At 37.1% G+C, this 21,594-nt stretch overlaps 1 protein-coding gene across 3 annotated transcripts; it reads right to left on the reverse strand.

The window, feature by feature from the left end:
• Positions 1-1,589: 1,589 nt before the first annotated feature.
• LOC129277712 (dipeptidyl peptidase 2-like) lies at positions 1,590-21,594 on the reverse strand. 3 transcript variants are annotated; one of them, XM_064110285.1, is made up of 13 exons: positions 21,085-21,312; positions 20,683-20,831; positions 19,131-19,449; positions 18,201-18,337; positions 17,493-17,656; positions 16,809-16,944; positions 14,660-14,747; positions 12,336-12,502; positions 11,131-11,191; positions 10,029-10,150; positions 7,539-7,695; positions 6,309-6,444; positions 1,590-5,251 (listed from the first exon to the last, which is right to left on the reverse strand). In XM_064110285.1, the coding sequence occupies exons 3-13, from the start codon at positions 19,300-19,302 to the stop codon at positions 5,140-5,142; spliced, it is 1,452 nt and encodes a 483-aa protein (XP_063966355.1). In that variant the 5' UTR covers positions 19,303-19,449; positions 20,683-20,831; positions 21,085-21,312; the 3' UTR covers positions 1,590-5,139. The 3 variants fall into 3 exon arrangements, with proteins under 3 accessions (XP_063966355.1, XP_063966352.1, XP_063966354.1); XM_064110282.1 differs by lacking the exons at positions 20,683-20,831; positions 21,085-21,312 and adding an exon at positions 21,429-21,594; XM_064110284.1 differs by having other exon boundaries at positions 20,683-21,275.

Genomic DNA, 21,594 nt, shown 5'->3' on the forward strand with positions numbered 1-21,594 from the left:
CGAATCTGAGGAGAAACAGCATTTGAATGAAGGTCGTCTAAACGCTGATTCTGTGATATTGTGATTCATGTTTGTGTTTTGAATCATGATTCAAATCATGATTCTGGCTTGAGGTCGCATAAACGCAGCCTTAGACCACGGCCTAAGTCTGTGCTAAAATTATGGGGAGCCAAAAATTCAAAAATTCTGTTTCTATTGTATATTTATTATGTTTACTATTTTGCTTTCATAATGAAGAAAAATATTCATTTATCATTCCCAGACAATTATGAATAATATGAGTGTCATGTGAGTTAATAAATTGGATGTGCACTGTTAAGGATTTGTGCCCCAATTGGCTCTCCATACTTAAACCACAACTTTAAACCGGGGTTTAATTTAAACCCGAGTTCAGAATACGGGCAATAGTCATCTAAATTATTTTCACTTTTACTTCCTCAACCCCGCCTCTTTCTCCCTCATTCTGCATCCCTCTCCCATTCTCTATCCCCCTCTTTCTATCTCCACCCTCTCTCTTGTTTGATATCCTAATAGAAAATATGTTAATTTCATTCCTCATCGACAACAGGGGCCGCAGGGGCTTCAGCCCATGCACTCCCCCCAAAAAAATAATGTAAAAAATGACCATCTGATTATGATTTTTTTTTGCACGGTCAGCCCCCCCCCCCCCACTTTCGGCTCAGCCCCCTCACTTTCAAAACCATTCCACTGCCCCTGATCAAGTGAACCCCGACACACTGCAATCCCTAAATCACTATTTGAGTAAAATATGTTTTTGTGATTGCGGCCTCAGCCAAGTACAACTATACTCTGTAAAGAGGACTGTACTCTACGGAAGAAGAAGAAAATGACTTGCCTTCCTTAAATTTCATTTCATGCAAGATCTATTTAAGTGATTAACAAGCATATCTGGGTACTGTCTCTCAAAGATATGTGATAGATTGAAATCAAACTACAATTGCAATTGATCTTAAAATCCTACATCTGAATTAGTAAACAAATTTAGATCAATTACAATTTCAGATTGATTTGAAACTGTAAGATGGCGGACACAGGAACTCTTGAAAAGTGCAGTAGAATTGACCAGTTCGTAGTTACCCCATGGACAATTTTGGTCAAATGACCTTTTATTTTTTTCATTATGATAGGCAGATTTCAAAGCAAGATATTACGTAAGCTTGCCTTGCATAGCAGGATGAAGAAATTGAATAAACCAGGTGACTAGAATAGCACACCAATGAACACTTTATGAAGGTATTCGTTGCATTCCTACTTTGAATGCATATCATAGCATGTTGCACAATGTACTTGGCAAACTGTGAAAACCAGTCCTTCGTGGACGCATTGTTGTTTTTTGTGGATGTAAATGAAAACCACAATTTAAAAGAATATATGAATAATCAAGACATCAAAGTTGGTGCTTATCTCATTAGATTTTAAACCACCATTAGTACAAATGACCTTCCTCTGATCAAGGAACTACGAACTGGCTTATTTCAAACAGATCATAGTATACAAATTTACTATTATAAATACATTACTGAAATATTTTGATACACAGAAAAAAAGAAATACAGATTTCTTCAATATTCACATGTTTTACATACAGGTATTTATTCAGATCTCAATAAGCGTTTTTGAGTAAAAAAAGTAGATCATCTGGAATATAATATTCTTTTAATATAAAATTCATACACACCATGCTTGTATCCCTGGGATCTTAAGGTATACTGTCATTTGAGATAAAACAGACAAGTACATGTAATGTTACAATAACATTTATGACAGTGTAACACTTGTAAAAGTAGAATGGAATGGAGCACTCGGAACAAGTTAGGTTGTGTGAAACAGAAAAAAGAATAAAAGAAACAATTCAATGAAAGATTGAGATACATTGAACAAATATTCATTAAGAAAGTTATGAGCATTTCATTGTCTAGATCACTATGGACATCCTCCATTGGCAATGCTAGATTGTTCTCAGGGTTTCATTCTCTTCTTGAATACAAATTCAGAATAATACATGTAGTTAAAAATATTCATTTCTTTTTAAAAATGTCACTAGATATATCATTATTTAACAATTTATTGAAGGAATATCAAAAGTGTGAAAGTTTATTTTTAATATGAGAATTTAAAGAATTCATTTACATTTTAAAAATTCACTTGAACAACTTCATACATGCAAATGTAAATACATATGTACTTGCTTTATATAGTTTGAATATAAGAAATCTCATTTTCAAATTTGATGATTCACGATTTTCATATGTAAAATAGAAGAAAATAAACAAAACCCGTATTCTGGAATTGGGTTCAACTTAGACCATGTCTAACTCTGTGCTGAAATTATGGGAAGCCAAAAAGTGTCAAAAATTTAGTTTACATTAAATGTTTCCTACGTTTACTATGATCTTTCTTGATTCTGTAATTGGGTTCAACTTAGACCATGTCTAACTCTGTGCTGAAATTATGGGAAGCCAAAAAGTGTCACAATTTAGTTCACATTGTAGGTTTCCTGTATTTACTATGATCTTTCTTGATTCTGTAATGTTCAAGACAACTGCCTTATCAGTCCTTCTAAGGCAATTAAGAATGATTTCAGAGTCAAATGAGCAGATAAACTGAATCTCTACTGTTAGAGATTTATGTCACAATTGGCTATCCATAGTTAAACTGTAAATTTAGACCATAGTTTAAATCAAACCCGACTTCAGAATACGGGCCATTGAATATGACAGATTTAGAACAGATTATGGTATCCTGATAAAAAAAGTAGATGGTACAATAAAAAGAAATAAAGACAATTGCCACAGTGACAACAAACACTACATTTGAATATGACTGAGTTATAAGACAAAAGAGTTGAAGATAATGTCAATGACAAACAATAACATATAATGTGAAGCTTTAATGACACAGAACATTCACATTCATTGAGTTAATATAATTTCTCAACCCAGTACCATATTTCAGTATAATATGTACAGAGCTGAGAGCTGCACTACTCTTCGTAGAGAGGTAGAATTATAATGCACATGATCATATATACTCCTCCTTTTCTCTTTTAATAACTATACAACGTAAACATCCTTTCGGATTTGATGCACCACTTTCTAAAATGTAAACTTGTAACAATTTTATAATGTACATGATTATATAAACTCTCTCTTTTCTCTTTCAATAATTATACCACATCTATTTGATAGAATAATTTAAAAGAACTCATCTAAAGACTAGTTTGGATATAAGTTCACAAAGTTCATCAACATGTCCCAAAGTGTTCATAAATGGTGAGACAACCGGCCCCACTCATGTGCATTATCAAGTTTTCAAAAAGTGGTCCAAAGTTGCATGGAATATAAAGTCATGACATAATTTGATATTTATGCCACAATTCATATCATATGATGATATGAGAATTTCTCATGGGTCTGATGTTCTGAGTTTTTCTACATAACTCCAAACAAATTGTTTTTGCATACTTTTTCAAATAACTTTGAATTCTGTGTACTTCCCTAAATTCCATGATGTTTTTTTTCTGTTTTCAATATCACAAACTGGAATCCCCCACCAAAAAATAGAAAAATAAACTCACAAATACTTGCATTGTTAAACGCCAGTTAAAGGCCTCATATTCCATTGACTTTGCACAGAAAAAATACTGTTAAGGTTATTCATGCTATAATAAGCTCTTGAAACATATATTCTTTCACAGCCTCATGACATATATTGCTAATAGACAATCAAGAATACATTGTGTACCACAAAGTTTCCAAATTGACTTATTCTTTGCCATGGAAACCTTTAGAAGTTAAAAAAAAATCCACGAAAAGTGCATGACACTATTCCATGCACAAGCCCCAACTAAAATGTATTTTATTGGCTAAATTTACTGATTTTTTTACATTAAAATTTAATATCTATGCGAATATCTGCATATTTTCGTCTTGATTATATAAAAAACACCTTATCAAGCATGGAATTTTTTTTTTTTTTTTTTTTTTATAAATCAGGATATAATCTTTGTTAGAAGCTTTCTAATACATGCATCTTATTACTAAATATGTAAAGTAAGTGCTCAAACAGCAATTTTGAAAAAAAAAAAAATGACACTAGATTTAAATTCAAATGTCATATTAAAATTCTAATGGGTAAAAAATGCATTCAATGACAACTATGCTTTTGTAATATTGCAATGTTTGATGATACTCAAGTAAAGTTCACATTACTGACCCTATACCAAACCAAAGTTTTAATATCTCCTTCCTCAAATATTATGGAAAATCACTCCTATTTTGTTACACGATTAGATAACATATCAAATTAATCCAAGCTTTTTATCTGAGATTTTAAACCCCCAAAATGGAACCCCATGCTGACTAGACTGGCCTGTACTGCACATGTGCACGCTGTGGTCTATTGACATACATGTATATTATAGCATAATCAGCTGGTCTCCTACTGGTCTCCAGAAAGCAAATCTTTTCACAGACAATTTAGAATACCTGAGAAGTGGATGAAATGCTTGTAGATCATGTAAATATAGATACATAAATATACCTTCACCAGGCAATAATTAAAAAAGAAAACCCCACTGATTGCATGATTGTTAAATTACATTTCAGATGAGAATTTGGCAAGTGTTAACTCCTATGAATATTCATGAGTCTTCTAAATAAATGACTGGCCAGGTGGTGCAATGTGTACGGTATTTCATGCATTATTGGAACATTAGGCATTGCTGCCACATTACCCATTTTAACAGGGACTCTGTTAGCACATTGTTTGTGCTAACAACGTTTCTGTGCGGTCAGTACTGGTGTTTCTCTCAAAAGTCGAAATTAGTGGAAATTATTCCACCCTCGGTTGGACTGTAAATCCCTCGGGGGAAACCTTGGTAAAAATTGTAATTGCCAGTCCAACCTTATACAAAATAAATCCCTCTATACTTTCTCAGAGCTAACTATATTTGTGTAACTTTTCCATCCAATGGTAACTGCCATGGTTACAAATATGAGGATTTCAGGTTACAATTGGATGACAAAATTACCAAATAGTTTTTTTTTCTAATGAAACAGGCCTTCATCTATGAAGCAGGACTTAACTCTCCGTAAGATTCCGTGAAGGTGGCGTTTTTTATGCTGTCTTGTCTTTCCGTTGATTCCATGCATCGATCCAACCTTTGATGATAGATTTTTCTTTGTTCCTGGCCTCGATCACAGACTCTGGGTCCTTGGGGTTAGATCCTCTGAAAAAAAAATATCAAGAAGAAAATACTGTTTAGGCTTATTCCATTCAAACATCATGCTGTAAAGTGATTTTAATGAAATGAAAATAAAACAAGCATAGCACTGGAATTTCATCATAATCACATAAGACAACAGACATAGCTCAGGGTTAATAAAGTGCCTTTTCCAGAGGATACAAAGGGCAACTATTTTTACTAGCTGCATTCAAGGAATGAATCATACTGGGTACCCCATTCATCACACAATGATTGAAAGCAGCAAAGATTTTCTGGTTGTAAAAAAAAAAAAAAAAAATATTGGGGGTCCTTGCCCCCCCCCCACCATCTGCATGCTAGTGATTATAACAGTGTTATCACAGTGTGACTATTATAACTAGATTTCTCAATAAGAATTATGGAAAGGCAACAAAATGGCTAAAAACATTGTGTTATGCCATTTCTGGTTCACTCTGAATACAGCTTTTCCTGCGCTGTCCTTGATTTTTTTTTACATTTTGAGATATGCTGTTTTAACAGTTCCATGACATTTGCTCCGCTATGAATTCCACACACTAATTGAATGACCAACTTCAACCCTCACCCTAAACCTATCATAAAACCCTATTGCAACCCTAACCCTACATCTACCAAATAAAGCCCGGAGCAATTGTCAGAGGAGCAATTGTAGTGTCATCGTTTGAAACCGCCCAGAGATTTTATGAAGCATCATTTCATCACAATTATCACTTGAGGTTTTGAGATATTTTCGTAACATCAGGGCAAGGCAAGGCAAGGTCATTTTTTAAAGGGTATTTGAAGGAAAAGGCAATGCTCACTTTAGGGGTATCCAAGGCCATTAAGAAAAAGGGCATCAAGAGTAAGTTGTACTTTTCAATGGGAGACATGCACTAGATTACCACAGGACACCAAGGTCACAGGCAAAAAGGCCACCTTATTTTGGACTTAAGTCTACAAATAATAGGAAGGGCATCAAGGCCATTTCTGAAGGCATCGGAGGCCTTGGCCTCGGAAGTCCTTAGATTAATTTGATCGAGTCTGTAATATTGTCGAATTGTACCTAAGATCCAGATGATGTGCTCCACCAGGGACGGGTATGGCGATGATGCTCTCTGAGAGGTCCTCTGTCACCCCTCCCAGTCTCCAAGGATCCAGTAAACCGTTGGAGAAGATGATGTTGGAGGAACTCGCAAGACCTGGATAAAACAGGTTTGAAAATGTGAATCAACTCGGTCATCCATGTTTTAACGGAGCTACCAACCTAATTGGATTTCTCTCTGAAAAATACTCTTTTCAACAAGAAAATCCTATTTTTGCCACTAGCAAAATTTGTGCATGGAATCTAGCACATCAGTGTTAAGAATAACCACTAACTTTTCAGTTTACATTGTCCAAGTGCCCTTGCTGTTACCATTGACTTAGTCCGTCTTGATGCAAATTCCTTTGCTTTTTTTGCTATAGGGAAACATGACATTTCAGTTACTGGTAGATGGTCTGCGGATGAAAACGACTGATTGGGTTCTACTAAAAGGCACATGTACATGCAATCAAAACACAGTGTTTCACACATGTTTTAATGCAGCACATGGAACATACATAGTCAGAATTCAGAAAAAAAATCCTATTTTATTGAGATAAATCCTACAGTCTTATTCTCATATCCTACAAAATAGGATAAAATCCTACCGGTCGGCAGCTCTGTTCTAAATTAATTTTAGTCCCTAGCTACGAGGGTGGCTGGTTTCACCTCACACTCACAGAGATCACTCTCTCCCCCTCCCTCCTCTTTACTCTACATTCAATGCATCCTCCTTCCTCAAAGCAACCCTCCAACTCTCCACCACCTGCTACATTCATGTCTTCTTTGATCACCCCCTCCCTTCTCCCAAACTATCTGGTATTAAATAATACTAAGATCAATAAACAATAATGTGACTTACAAAGCACCAAATCCACTCTGTAGAGTGCTCAAGGCGCATAGAGAATTAATCAAATTTGGCATTTCAAATCAAAGTGAGATTTGAGATGAAATTTCTCATTTCAAAATGACTCCAGTGTACCTGTATTTCAGATTAAATCCAGCTGCTTTACTATTGCCGAGGTGATTTTCCCCTCCCTCCATCCCTGCCTCCTTCCCTACTCCTCCTTCTTTCTCTTCTCCTTCCATACTCCCATTCTCCTCTCTTCCGCTGTCTCCTTCTTAAAGATAGCCTGTTGGCTCTACATCACAAGATTCTTTCAGATCAACTTGTTCTTCATATTCATAGCAATATTATGGCTACCTACTCACCTTTGCCAAATCCTTGGATTTTCAACCACTCGGGTCGCGGGGTCACGTTGTATGTGGCCTGGCAGTATGACGTCCTCATGTCTGGAGTGAAAGGCATATTGGGGAACATGTCCGTTATTCCATTGCTTCCTGCTGGTAAGGTGATCTCAGTACATGCCTAATATGAAATATTGAATATTAAAAACAATGGGAAATAAGGGAAATTTTGTTTACCTTAACATGAAGAACATGAAAACTTTTGCGAGAATTCACAAAAGTGGTTTTGAAAACCATCGGTTGAACCCATGGTTTATGCAAATTTCCATTATAAATTTCGCTTAATTTTCTGCATATATATATATATAAACAAATGTCCAATGCTGATGTGCGCTTTTGTCACAGTGCTCCAAATTGACACCTGTTGCCATGGTTAAGTACACTATTTTATTAATGAGTCCACTGTTTTGAGTTAATGAGTCCACTCTTCAACAGTGGACTCATGAATAAAATCGCGTACTCAACCATGGCAACAGGCGTTAATTTGGTACACTTTGACAAAAGCGCGCATCAGCATTGGACATTTGTTATATATGTGGTAAATTAAGCGAAATTTATACAGGAAATTTTTGTCACTTCAAATCAGAAATTCCAGTCAATCGTGGCCCAGTGGATTAGTCTCCGGACTTTAAAAAAGAGGGTCGTGGGTTCAAATCCCAGCCATGGCGTAGTTTCCTTCAGCAAGAAATTCATCCACAGTGTGCTGCACTCGACCCAGGTGAGGTAAGTGGGTACCAGCAGGAAGTAATTCCTCAAAAAGCTGTGTGCACCTGAATCGATAGCCTAGCTTTAGTTTTAGTCGGGGCAATAATAATAGCAGGGCCCGTTGGGACAACAGTTTTTGGAACTGAAGTGGCTACCCTGGGTAAATATACCGTTATTATTATTATTAAGTCACAGGCAACAATACAAAATACTTCATGAAATCACCTCCTAGTGATCCATTTTCACTTTCCTTCCAAATGAACAAGCATCAGGGAGTGCATGAGCAAACTTTACGCCTTCAGTTTTGACCAATCAGAGGGCCAGAATCTCGAGAAGCAGTGTATAGATAGTCACCTTCCCATTTCGGGGTGGTGTTTCTTAAAGCTGTTTGTAAATTCATGCATAACTTCATGAATGATTGGAAAATGCTCATGTGTGCTAAGTCAGCAAGGCACAAGGAAGGGTCATTAGTCATGCATAAAGTCATTCATATGACCAATCAGAAGGCTTGAATCATGAGAAGCTGTACCGGTATATAATATACAAATATACCAGGCTTTGAATATAGCGGGAATTATTCATCCGAGGTTGGACTGGCATTACTATTTTTTCCCCGAGGGGCGAAGCCCCCGAGGGAAAAATAGTGATTTTGCCAGTACAACCGAGGATGAATAATTCCCTCTATTCTTTCGAAACAAAGGCCTGGTATATTTGTTTTATATCCTACTTTAATAAGTTAGAGCAATAGATCTTGATAATCTAGTTCTTGTACTCGTAGTTCATCCTTTATTAATCTGAACCAAACCTGCTGCGCTGACTGACCTACTTTTGCCTGAAGTGCGCGGAACGCATATTAGTACTTACGCCATCGTGATCTGTGACATCGATGATGGAATAGTCGACTATTCCATCACTGACGTCACGGAATAGCACATTTTCTTTGGTGGGCGTTTCATTTTTGACATCATCGCAAAAATGTTTGGTCACATGATGCTACATGTATTTAAACCAATCAGCATACATGTTTTAATTTATGGAGGATATAATATGATATGATAACCAACTTCCCTTCCCTTACCTGCAGTGCTATCGGCTCCAAGCCCACAACCAGTTGGATAAGCACACTGAATGAACTGACCAATCAGAGGGCTAGAAAGTTGAAAAGCAGTTTATAATATTGAATAGTCAACTTCCCTTACCTGGTAATCCCATGCAGTGCTATCGGTTCCAAGCCCACAACCTGTTGGATCAGCACACTGAATGAACTGACCAATCAGAGGGCTAGAAAGTTGAAAAGCAGTTTATAATATTGAATAGTCACCTTCTCTTACCTGGTAATCCCATGCAGTGCTATTGGTTCCAAGCTAAAACCAGTCCTGTTGGATCAGCATAATGTGTAAGCTGACCAATCAGAAGGCTAGAATCATGAGAGGCAGTATATAATATATAATAACCACATCCCCTTCCCTTACCTGGTAATCCCATGCAGTGCTATCGGCTCCAAGCCCACAACCAGTTGGATCAGCACACTGAATGAACTGACCAATCAGAGGGCTAGAAAGTTGAAAAGCAGTATATAATATTGGATAGTCACCTTCTCTTACCTGGTAATCCCATGCAGTGCTATCGGTACCAAGCCAAAACCAGTCCTGTTGGATCAGCATACTGTGTAAGCTGACCAATCAGAAGGCTAGAATCACAAGAAGCAGTATATAATATATAATAACCACCTTTCCTTTAGTCCCTTACCTGGTAATCCCAAGCAGTGCTATCGGTTCCAAGCCCGCAACCTGTTGGATCAGCACACTGAATGAACTCGGCAAAGATATCAAAACACTTCAGGGGTGGGCTGCTACTATTGTAGTACAAGCCTGAAATAAAAAAATAAAAAATAAAATAATGAACTATTGTGCCCAAACTACATAGAAACATTCAAATAATACTCTTGTATATTTAGTCAATACGTCACTACTTCAACTTCATCTTTATATTACATCAGAGAGGGCCACACTGACGGAGAGCAGCAGAGGCAAATTGGTGACTCAGCTCTCCTCTAGATTGGTATTATACTGGGAGTGCTTCATCATCATTTGACATCTGACATATTGTCAGTGGAGTGTTTCAAGAAAGGAATTGTCAGATTGTTTTATCCGACAGTTACCATAGGAAAGTGCATCTCAGGCAGTCAAATTAAAGGAAAGTTGTCAGATCCGACAATCTGTCAGATAAAAAATGTTGATGAAATGTTCCCAAGATCTGACAACTTTTCCTCGATTTTGATTAGCTGAGAAGCACTGTTACTATGGTAATGGTCGGATAAAACAGGACTTATCAGATGTTTTATCCGACAAGTCCCGTTTTATCCGACAGTAGCCAATCAAAATCAGGGAAAGAGGTCAGGGGAGCGTTTCATGAAAGGACTTGTCGGACGTTTTATCCGTCAAGTCCCATTTTATCCGACAGTTACCATAGTAACAGTACCTCTCAGCCAATCAACATCAGAGAAAGATGTCAGATCTGACAACTTGTCGGATGAAAATGTTGATTAAACACTCCCCGGATCTGACAACTGTTGATAAAACGCTTCTCTGGACTACCTATTTCGATACCAACTTCAGTCCACTTATTAGCCTTTGATAAAGACAAGCAAAGCAGTTGAAAAGTTGTGTCTAAAACTACTACTCTGTGTTACAACATTTAATATGAATATTTGTTTGATTTGAAGTGATGGATGACTGGTTTCTACCATGTAGGGACCATTATTTTTTTCTCAAATATAATTCAGGAATATCATAAGGAAATAAGATCATTCTGATAGAAATGTGAAAAAAAAATCAAGATATTTCATCACCTGAAGCCTGTGCTAGTCCATCTAAAGGAGATGAAGCATCCACTAGCATGTGGCAAGATACCTAGGGAAATGAAAAAAAAGGTGAAACATATGCAAACTAAACATACATATAATAGAATTAATAATAGTTGCTTTGATACTTGTTTATATACCCAAAACTGATGAAGAAAATTTGGAGTACAATTACCAAGAACGAGTTTCAAATTTTAGAACTTCATTACAGACCATCTTGTTTTATACTGTTCGCCCGAAGTGACGGTGCGAAATAACTTTCTTGCTTACATCACAAGGTGGCGCCAATTAATGTTGATTTAAACTGAATATAGATTCGTGAATCAACAGCCAAGAGATGCAATTTTCTTTTTCAAACATTGCCTATGATTTTTAACGTTTAAAAACACCTCCCGTTCAAATTATGATCCCAAACTCCCATATGGGTATTTTAAAACCATTAGTGATATGTTCATACAATATTTCAGAGAGCAATGTAATATTTTTTTAAAAATTGGTCACAAAGTGATGGGTATTTCAGAAAGGTCTTCATATATTACAAATGATTTACATATGACTGGTGTTAAATGATATATTTCCATGTTACTGACTTACGTGGCAGTCACATTTCCCTTATTAGTAAAAAACAACCACTTTAATAATTTTTGTTCCAGCTACATGTACGTGGTTTGTATAGAAATACACGAAACAGTCTTTTTTTAATTTGAGTTCCCCAACCACTCAAAATTATGCCATTGATACCAAATAGAGATACCAAGTTAGGTTCCTGGGCCAGTATTAAATTTGATACTTAAGCCAGACTACTAAGTATTTTACTTGGTAATTTACTTAAGTAAAATACTTAACCATCTTTGGTATTCAATTGCATTTTTGGCTAAGTATTTTGCTTAAATCGAAATCAGCCGCCTACCAGACTTAAGTCTGGCTTGTGTGCAGTTTACCAGCGTGATATGCGCAGTCATACATTCTGCCCAAAGATTTATACATACATTGTGAGTTATTTGTCTCAAACCTTATGACGCCACAATTGTTAATAGTAAGTATTTTGCTTAAATTTGGCTTCATAAAGTAAAATATTTAGGTGTGATCTGAATACGAGTTTAATCAATTTGCTTAGCCAAGTAAAATACTTACATAATCAATACTTCCAATTGAATACGGGTCCAAGTCTACCTCATTGACCCAATACTTACATTGACAGGATTAGCTGGTAAGTTTCCCATGAATGAAGCAGCGTAAGGATAGTCCAACATGGCCTGGTACGTAAATGAGTTCCTGATCCAGCCAAGGAGATGATAATATTCCGCCATGGATCCAAGCGTTTTGCACAGATTGAATGTGGTACTGATTTCCTTCAGACCTAAAGAAGGTACATGTAATATTAATGACTAAATATTCAATTGGTCTTCAAGCATTGGTGTCATTCCATATGTCTGTTCTAAAAGAGCTTTACTGTCTGTGGTGGAGCAAATAAAATTTAAGATTTTGTTGCTTGCATGGGACATTGTTAATGGTTGCACTCCACATTATTTTAGCGCGCTTATCTCGAAGTATGTACCCTCTAGAAATCTAAGATCCTCGGGAACCGGGTTGTTGACAACTCATAGAGTCAAATGCTCATTTGGTGAAAAAGCTTTTGCTAATAGTGCTCCTACTTTGTGGAATGCACTCTCTTCGACAATACACAATGCCAAGTCTATAAGAGTCATTCAAAGCTAACCTCAAGACATATCTATTCTCATCATATTTCAAATAACACCCCCTCCCTTTGTGTAATAATTACACCTCTGAATAGAAAAAAATAGAGAGAAGGCTCTTAAAGGGGAATGAAACATTTGGAACAATTAGACTTGTGTCGAAACAGAAAAATCAAAGAATAAGAACAAAGAAAGTTTGAGAAAAATCGGACAAATAATGAGAAAGTTATAAGCATTTGAATATTGCAATCACTAATGCTATGGAGATCCTCCCATTGGCAATGCGACAAGGATGTGTGATGTCACATGCAAACAATTTTCCCTTTGATGGACTATGAAATACCCCCAAAATGTTTCTTTTTGCTTTTTCTTATGGTGATACAAACTCTTTAAAAATATGTATTACATGCCCTCCTATAGAAAGAACACATGATCTACTGATAGATGTGATAAAAGAGGCAGTTTAATTAAGTGAAATATATACTACAGTAATGGGGAGAGTTGTACACAAGTGACATCACACATCTTTGTCGCATTGCCAATTAGTGGATCTCCATAGCATTAGTGATCGCAATATTCAAATGCTCATAACTTTTTCATTATTTGTCCGATTTTTCTCAAACTTTCATTGATCTGTTTCTTTGATTTTTCTGTTTTCACATAAGCTATCTTGTTCCCAGGGTTTCATTCTCCTTTAATGCCATATATTATTATTATTATCATTTGGTCTACTATCAACTTGATCGAAATGCTGTTTGGTCTACACTACATTTGGTCTAATACCCACTTAGTCTAATTGCCATTTAGTCTAATCCCCTTATGGTCTAATTTCCATTTTATTTTTTTATTATTTGGCACTTTATCAAATTAAAATTTGATAGCCGAGGACGGTACTTGGCCAATGGAGTCACAAGGCAACTGGAAGAACGCCATCTCTTATAGAGTTTGTACACATGACTCGGCCCGAGGCCAGGACCAGTGCTGAAAAATGTGGCCTTGACTACATCCCTGTTTACTGGTATCAATAGCTCATCTAATCACAACTATAATCTAGACTATTAAATTGGTATTAGTCCAAGGGAATATGAAATATACAGGCTAATTGGAACTTAGACAAGTTGGGCTACATGGCAGTTAGACCAAATGGTTTGTAGACAAACTGGTCGAAGATTACCAAGGTTTAGATCATGTGGGATAAGACCGAACAGAAAGCAGGCAAATTGGCCCGTCTTCTGAAGTCAGGTGTAACTTATCAATAGACCACCTCTTGGTTAACTCTGTGCTAAAATTACTACTACTGCTGCTGCTGCTGCTGCTGCTGCTTCTACTTCTACTACTACTACTACTACTACTACTACTGCTGCTACTACTACTATTACTACTACTGCTACTACTGCTACTACTGCTACTACTACTACTACTACTACTACTTCTACTGCTACTACTACTACTACTACTACCACCACCACCACCACCACCACCACGACTACTACTACTACTATTACTACCACTACTACTACTACTACCTCTACTACCTCTACTACCTCTACTACTACTACTACTACTACTACTACCTCCACCACCACCACCACCACCACCACCACTACTACTACTACTACTACTACTACTACTACCACTACTACTACTACTACTACTACTACTACTACTACTACTACCACTACCACTACCACTACCACTACCACTACCACTACCACTACTACTACTACTACTAATACTACTACTACTACTGTTTTATTCATTATCATTACACAGTAAATATGACTAAAGTTAGCTAACATTCAGTTACAGGAATCCCATACCTGCAGTTCCCTGGGATGCTAATTGATTCAGTTTGGTAAAGGCCGCCCTCACAATATCAGGGCATCTTGCATCAACGTCATGGAAATCCTTTCAACAGAAAAAACAAGAGACTTTAAAACTAGCACATCAATGATGTGGTGATCAACAGGTACCTGGCAAAGAAATCATGATTAACACAATTTTTAATTTTAGTCTAGTTCATACTGTAGTGAATAAAGAAACACCACTTTTTTATTTTGGTAATAATAATAATAGGCATTTATATAGCGCCATCTATCTAGAAATATTCTATTCCAAGGCGCGTTGTTATTATTATTATTACTACCCCGGCTTTAGCTCAAGCTGCCTTTCAGCGCTCATGCATTCAAGGAATTAATCCTGCCAGGTACCCATTCACCTCACCTGGGTTGAGTGCAGCACAATGTGGATAAATTTCTTGCTGAAGGAAATTACGCCATGGCTGGGATTCGAACCCACGACCCTCTGTTTCAAAGTCAGGAGACTAATCCATTGGGCCACAATGCTCCACAATAACATAACATAAATTGTTATTGGTAACATACATTTTGATATCATTAATTGCAAAAGAAAAACGTTTTTCCATGTTGGTAACTTTGTTGATAAATTTAAGAAAAGCCTATTAGAAATCAGATAACATGTGCAAAAAATTAGCATATTTTCTAATTCAAAAATTATGTGAAGTGTTGTACTCCCTATCTTGTGCTATTACAGAAAATGGAACTGAAATTGATCAATAATGACGAAGCAGCTTTCCTAAATTTTTGAATAAATATGGATGCCATGACGTTATGCAAGCTTTGAGAGCCCACTTCTCTCTTGCCGTAATCTGTCATTGAAAACGAGTTTGCAAATGGTTTACTAATTAATGTTTTGGAAATTTCTTTGTGTTCCAAATTTAAAGCCTGTATAAGGGGGTGTTGCAAGAAAATATTTGCAATCAATTGCAAACCTTCTGATGCAATTCTACAACTGAAAGATTGATTTTAGTTCTAGCAAATCAGATTACACTCCTTGTTTCAAAGAGCAGATAAGCAATCAATCTTGATTTTGTAATTAATTGCAAGACATATGATTGATTTAGGGACCAAAAATAGAAGTTTCTTGCAACATCCCATTAGATTTGATTCAGTGAGTTAGACAGTGCATGTGGTTCACATTCGGGCGGAGTCATGTCGGATATTATTTGGTTCTGCATTCTAATGTAGGCTTACCTCTCAGAATCTGGTATAGATAGCTGTCAGGAACTTGACCACATTATTAAACAGATAATAACAAAATGACAGATTCTCATGTTTCCAACAACCTAAATTCTTTAAAATCAGCAATGAACATTATGGAATGAAATAACTAGTCCTGACCGACATGTTGTCTTTCCTCATTTTCTTAGCCAAATTAGCTGCTGTTTTCTTATAAGTTCCGATTCCTCTTCGGTGGTAATCATAATATGACACAGAAAGCAAAATGATTTATTTTCTCATGAAAAAAAATTAAATTAAATAATGTTACATTAGACATTTTGTGTAAAGGGGTTAGAAATGAAAGAGTAAAATGAAAATCCCCATCCTTCATCATATCGATAACACCAGAGTGGGGACTATGAAGTCTCATGTTTATAGTGATTACAAATTTGTACAACTTTTTAAAACTCATACCTTTCTTATCGTTTGTCCAATATTTTTCAAATTTTCCTTTGTTGTCTAAAACAACTTTCCTTCTGGGTTGAATCCTCTTTAAATGGTGAAAGGGGAACCCAATGTTCTGTTTCTTAGCCGCTGCAACCGCAGATATGCCAGGCAGTTTGATTTATGCTCTAAACACCAATACTATCATTGAATTTGAAATCATTCAATATATAAATAGCATTTGTAAACATATCATCAGTAATTTCAAGAACAGGATCAAACCTCAGCTATTTTTTAAATAATACTAATTTTGATCTGAAATTTGGCAAACAATAGAATGAATCACAGGCTTTCGGAATATGCAAAACAAAATACATTTAGAAAATTTGACAGAAAATTAGGTTTTAGCCTGTTCGTAAAATCACTGACGATATATGCAACTACAACAATTTTCTGTCTTTTTGTTTCAGATATTCAGAGAGTGTGAAATACCAGCAGAATTTACCTTAGTGACAGTCTCGAAGAAGTATGTCTGTGATGACTGGTTTGCTGTACTGTAAACAGGAGCACTGGCTGCCAAGGCTCCCAGCACTAGATGAGGGTATTTCATCCTCATGTACGCACTCAGCATCCCTCCATAACTAAGCAGAAAATGAACAAAGAAAGAGGAGTTTACTTTCAAATGGGTTCGGTTAAAGGTATACATACGTTCCCGGGATTCAAAAGGGCGCTGTTGGATATAATTATCAACTGCTCTTCTGATTTTTGTAACAATATTGGCTTAATTTTAGAAAATGAAAAAAGAAATGCATTTGCATTCAACTGGTGACATTCTTCTACAATGAACAAGTCTAAAATTGACTTGCATCAAGTAAAATTAATAAATCATTTGTAAATCAGTAGCAAACATTTCCTTTACAACATCCCATTAGTGGCAACTATCTGTATAGGCCACACAGAAACATTTTTAGCAGTATTAGAACTTACACAGAAATGTTGTTAGCGCTAACAGAGCAAAAATTAGGCCTAGTCACATCATTCGGAATGTGAAGTAAACGTTTACCCTAGATGAAAATTACGAGTTTTTGTTTATTTAGGCATTGCTGCAACATTACTAGTTGTAAGAGGGCCTCTGTCAGCGCATTGTTAGCGCTAACAACGTTCCTGTGCGGCTGGACCTGAATGCTACCTTCCGCCAAACACCACAACAGGCGAGTCCGGGATCCCTAGATCCTCTCTCAAGCTTGTGATCAGGGTTGCATAGTCGGCAAGGGCTTGCTCTATCGTCAACAGGCCTAGGTTAGATGCAGTGAAAGACTGGTTGCCAAGTGGAAGACTCTTCCCATAATACCTCTGTGATATTAAAGGGCAAAGTTCACGAGTCACGGAAAACAAAAGAAAAATTGATGTCGGTGATAATATGGTAAAAAACATTTTCAATCTCAAAGTATGAATCAAATTTTAAAGGTACAGACACAGATCTATAGATCACTTGATATTTATATTAGGCCTACATACAAACACAAAGAAAAACAGACAAAAATATAGAAATTCAGATAGGGATAAAAAAGACAGGCAGATAAATAGATAAGTAGATGGATGGTGGATGGATGGATAGATAGACAGGTAGGTAGGTAGATATACAGAGATAATTATGTGGATGGATGGATAGATTGATTTAAATACCTTTCGGGTATATTTATATGGCTATCTTCTATAACTAAAAGTTTGAATGAATTGCAAAGATTTTCAAACAATTCATGTTTAACATAAAAATCACAACATTGAGACATTTTAAGTGTACATTAACTGTCAAGGAAACTAGATTACATTTTAAAAAGGCATATTGAGAGGTGCACAAGAGAATTTGTTTGTCAATCTATAGGGCCAAACTTACATGTTCAGCAAAAATGATGAGGGCTCCAAACTCCGGGGCGATGTCAAATACATAACCCGTGTTATTAAAGAAAGATTCAATGGGACCTTCATTGCCGGTGTAAAAGAAAACTGGTCCATCTTTCTTCCAGTAATCATCTAAAAAAAAAAAACAGTAATTCAATTATAAAATGTGAAAATATAAACAAGTGTTTATTCTGTTAAGTAATGTACCCAATAGTAGTAGTGGTAGTAGTAGTAGAAGTAGTAGTAGTCGTCGTCTTAGTACTAGTAGTAGTAATGTCATAGTTTACTGAGGGTGGCCACTTCAGTTATTATTACCCCAGCTTTAGCACAGCAACCTTGATTGGGTGCTCGAGCATTCAAGGAATTTCTTACTTTCATCCAATAATTGCAGAATTTTGACCATTAAAAACAAGAAACTTGACTAGATTTTTACTCGGACTGGCGGATTTCATGGGGGCTGTGAATCAGCCACATATGACCAATTTGGCCATTTCTGCCATATGGTGGGTTTTTCATAAAGCTGTTAACATTGGCGTAAATCTGTGACATCATACTATTGTGGGTGCGTCATGGTCTAGTGGTTCTGACTCTCGCCTAGAAACAGAGGGTTGTGGGTTCGAATCCTAGCCATGGCATGTTTTCCTTCAGCAAGAAATTTATCCACACTGTGCTGCACTCGACCCAGGTGAGGTGAATGGGTACCGGGTAGGATTATTTCCTTGAATGCACTGAGCGCCGGTGATGGTAGCTCGAGCTAAAGCCGGGGTAATAATAGCAGCGCTTTGTATCCTCAGGCAAAAAGCGCTTTATAAATCCAGCTATTATTATTATTATTATTCAAGTAGGGGGGATGAAACAATAGATCATCCCTCCCTGAACAAAGTTACTGAAACTGAAGGAATTTAGCTGTCTTTGCGATACCTACCTGTGACAAAATATCTTTGACGGTAAGTTCGCTGGCCATAACTTTCCAGGTTGAAGTGGTCAATGGACTGGTCAAAATATTTCTCCTTGTATGGGTACTGAGGAAGCGGAATTGCTGAACACATCCACACGGATAACAAACAAATTAATATCATCTGTTTTGGCCACTCCATTCTTATGACGTAAAGTTAGACTTGAGTTCCAAGCTGAAGTAAAGGCTCAAACGTGACCAATAAAGCTTCAGTCTCTGTAGTACTATTGTACAATTGGTTGTTCCGCTGTCTACGTCGGCTACAGCTTACACTCACCAGTACATATGTCTGGGGATAAAAGTAAAATGTCAGAAATTGTGAAAATAAATCCCCAGAAAAGACGGTTATTCCTGTCAATGTTTAAAGTCAATATGAAACTTTTTTTTCTCTAAATAGGAGGTACTAATGCAGTTTTGCACCAGTCGACTTCGAGATAATTTCCCCGCCAGTAATTCTTCGCAGTAACCCTATATATTTTTTTTCACTTTGGGTAGCTGTCGCAAAAGGAACACTTCCCGAGGAGGAATATAGGAATGGAAGTTTCAATATTCCTCTACGACATCCACCAGTTTTAAATCTCCCCCCCCCCCAAATTAGGTGACCACATACCCCTGTACACCGGATTTCCTAAGTAGCCTCGGAGCCCCGAGACCAGTCTCGGGCAGGTTTCTAATCCGGTGTAAACACACAAACCTACCCGAGACCCCTTCTGAGCAAACCTATCTCGGACCACCTCGTGATGTGTTCCGAGACCGGTCTGGGGGGGGGCCCCTGAGACTGCTTTGGATTCAGTGTAAAAGCAAACCTGCCCGAGACTGGTTCGCTTAATGCACTACACGTGGAATGATTATCCAAACAAACACAGCGCCCGCTTGGCACCCTGCCAAACCTATCGCAGACAGCTTGGTAAGTCGCTGTAAACGCACAGAAAGCTGTCTCAGGGCGCCCCGTGACTCTTTACGATTAAAGGGTGTATAAATAGGGGGTAAAAATTTTAGGTCAACTTTTTGGAAACCAGTGTCAGGTAGGAAATCCTGTGTAACAGGGGTCAAAATTAAAACACTCCCAATTAAAAAAAAAAATTCTCTGAGGCTCTGTCTCTGAAATTTTAGCTTCAACTACTTAAATACGCATTATCCTGGTTGAAGTCACCAGTCCATTCACTAGTATTTTGTCAGCACTGGTGACTTCTTTCCTCTGCCAGTGACTTTGTACACAACGAGTGCACACACACTGACACAGACGAGAAGAGAGGCGACTAATTTCACGATAAGGCCCTTCATTTTTTTGCTTTTAATAATAGTGGGCAGTCTGTTAAAAAAGGTGAATTAAACAGTATTTATTAATTAGCCTATTTTGGAGTCGGGCATAATCTCAATGTTGCGTTGCTAATTGATTTTCACATTTCTTTTAATCTAGATCTACGGTACCGGTATATCTAATTCCCAGCTAACTTCGAGCAAATTTCTCCACCAATATATTATAGGTAACTGTTCGCAAATATCATAACAAGTCTCTCACTCTCATCTCAGTCATAGTTCAAGGTCAAATATATGACCATATCATCACTTTTCTGAATATCGCGATCCCGAACGGCTGTATTTCGGCTAAATTTGATCTCAGCGTCATCGTTCAAACTTTCAGCTAGACATCGCTTCGCTTGGAATCGCCTTAATTTTTATATTAAATATTGAAATGAAGTTAGGGTTAAATAAATAATAGCAACACAAATCATGCCAACATCAAGTGAACATGCGGTGAATAAATGTGGGTGAGCTGCCGGCCTCAGGCAGATCTTTTGGCACGTTTGGTCGCTAGCATCAGTCCATATCAAAACTACGGCGAAGCCTAGATCAAAAGCTTCGGTCTCTGTTAATATGTTGGTTGATCCGCTGAACTCCGTTGGCTCCACTCAGTGCTCACCAAATACAGTTTGTACGAGGAGAAATAACATAAAAATTAAAAATGTTAAAATCTCCTTGAAACAGACGGCTGCCAGCTGTCTAGGCAAAGCCAAGTATTGAAGCAGGCCAAGCGAAGCGATGTCTGAATGAGAATTCGACAATGACGCCGACATCGAGCCGAAATACAGCCGTCGTTCCCGATCGCGATATTGGGAAAAATTAAAAATGCCATGGTGCTGGACATTCCGAATTTCCGGTAATTGACCTGAGTGAAATTGTGAAATGCGGCATTGCCATTGGAATGATAGATTTGCAATGATGCACATAACATAGGTCCAAACTGTTTAAATAAATGATTATTACCCAACATGAAGACCGGAAAAACTACAGAAGAAGTTCTTCAATTCCGTACAGGTCTGTGATGTGAATTGTGATGCTGCCGCATGCTGCGCTGCCGGTATTTTATTCAAAAATGTTCTGCAGAAGTTGACACACGCTATGACTCAAATCAGGTGACAATATCTGTATC

This window comes from Lytechinus pictus, chromosome 15 (genome assembly GCF_037042905.1).
Source record: "Lytechinus pictus isolate F3 Inbred chromosome 15, Lp3.0, whole genome shotgun sequence".
Lineage (NCBI taxonomy): Eukaryota > Metazoa > Echinodermata > Echinoidea > Temnopleuroida > Toxopneustidae > Lytechinus > Lytechinus pictus.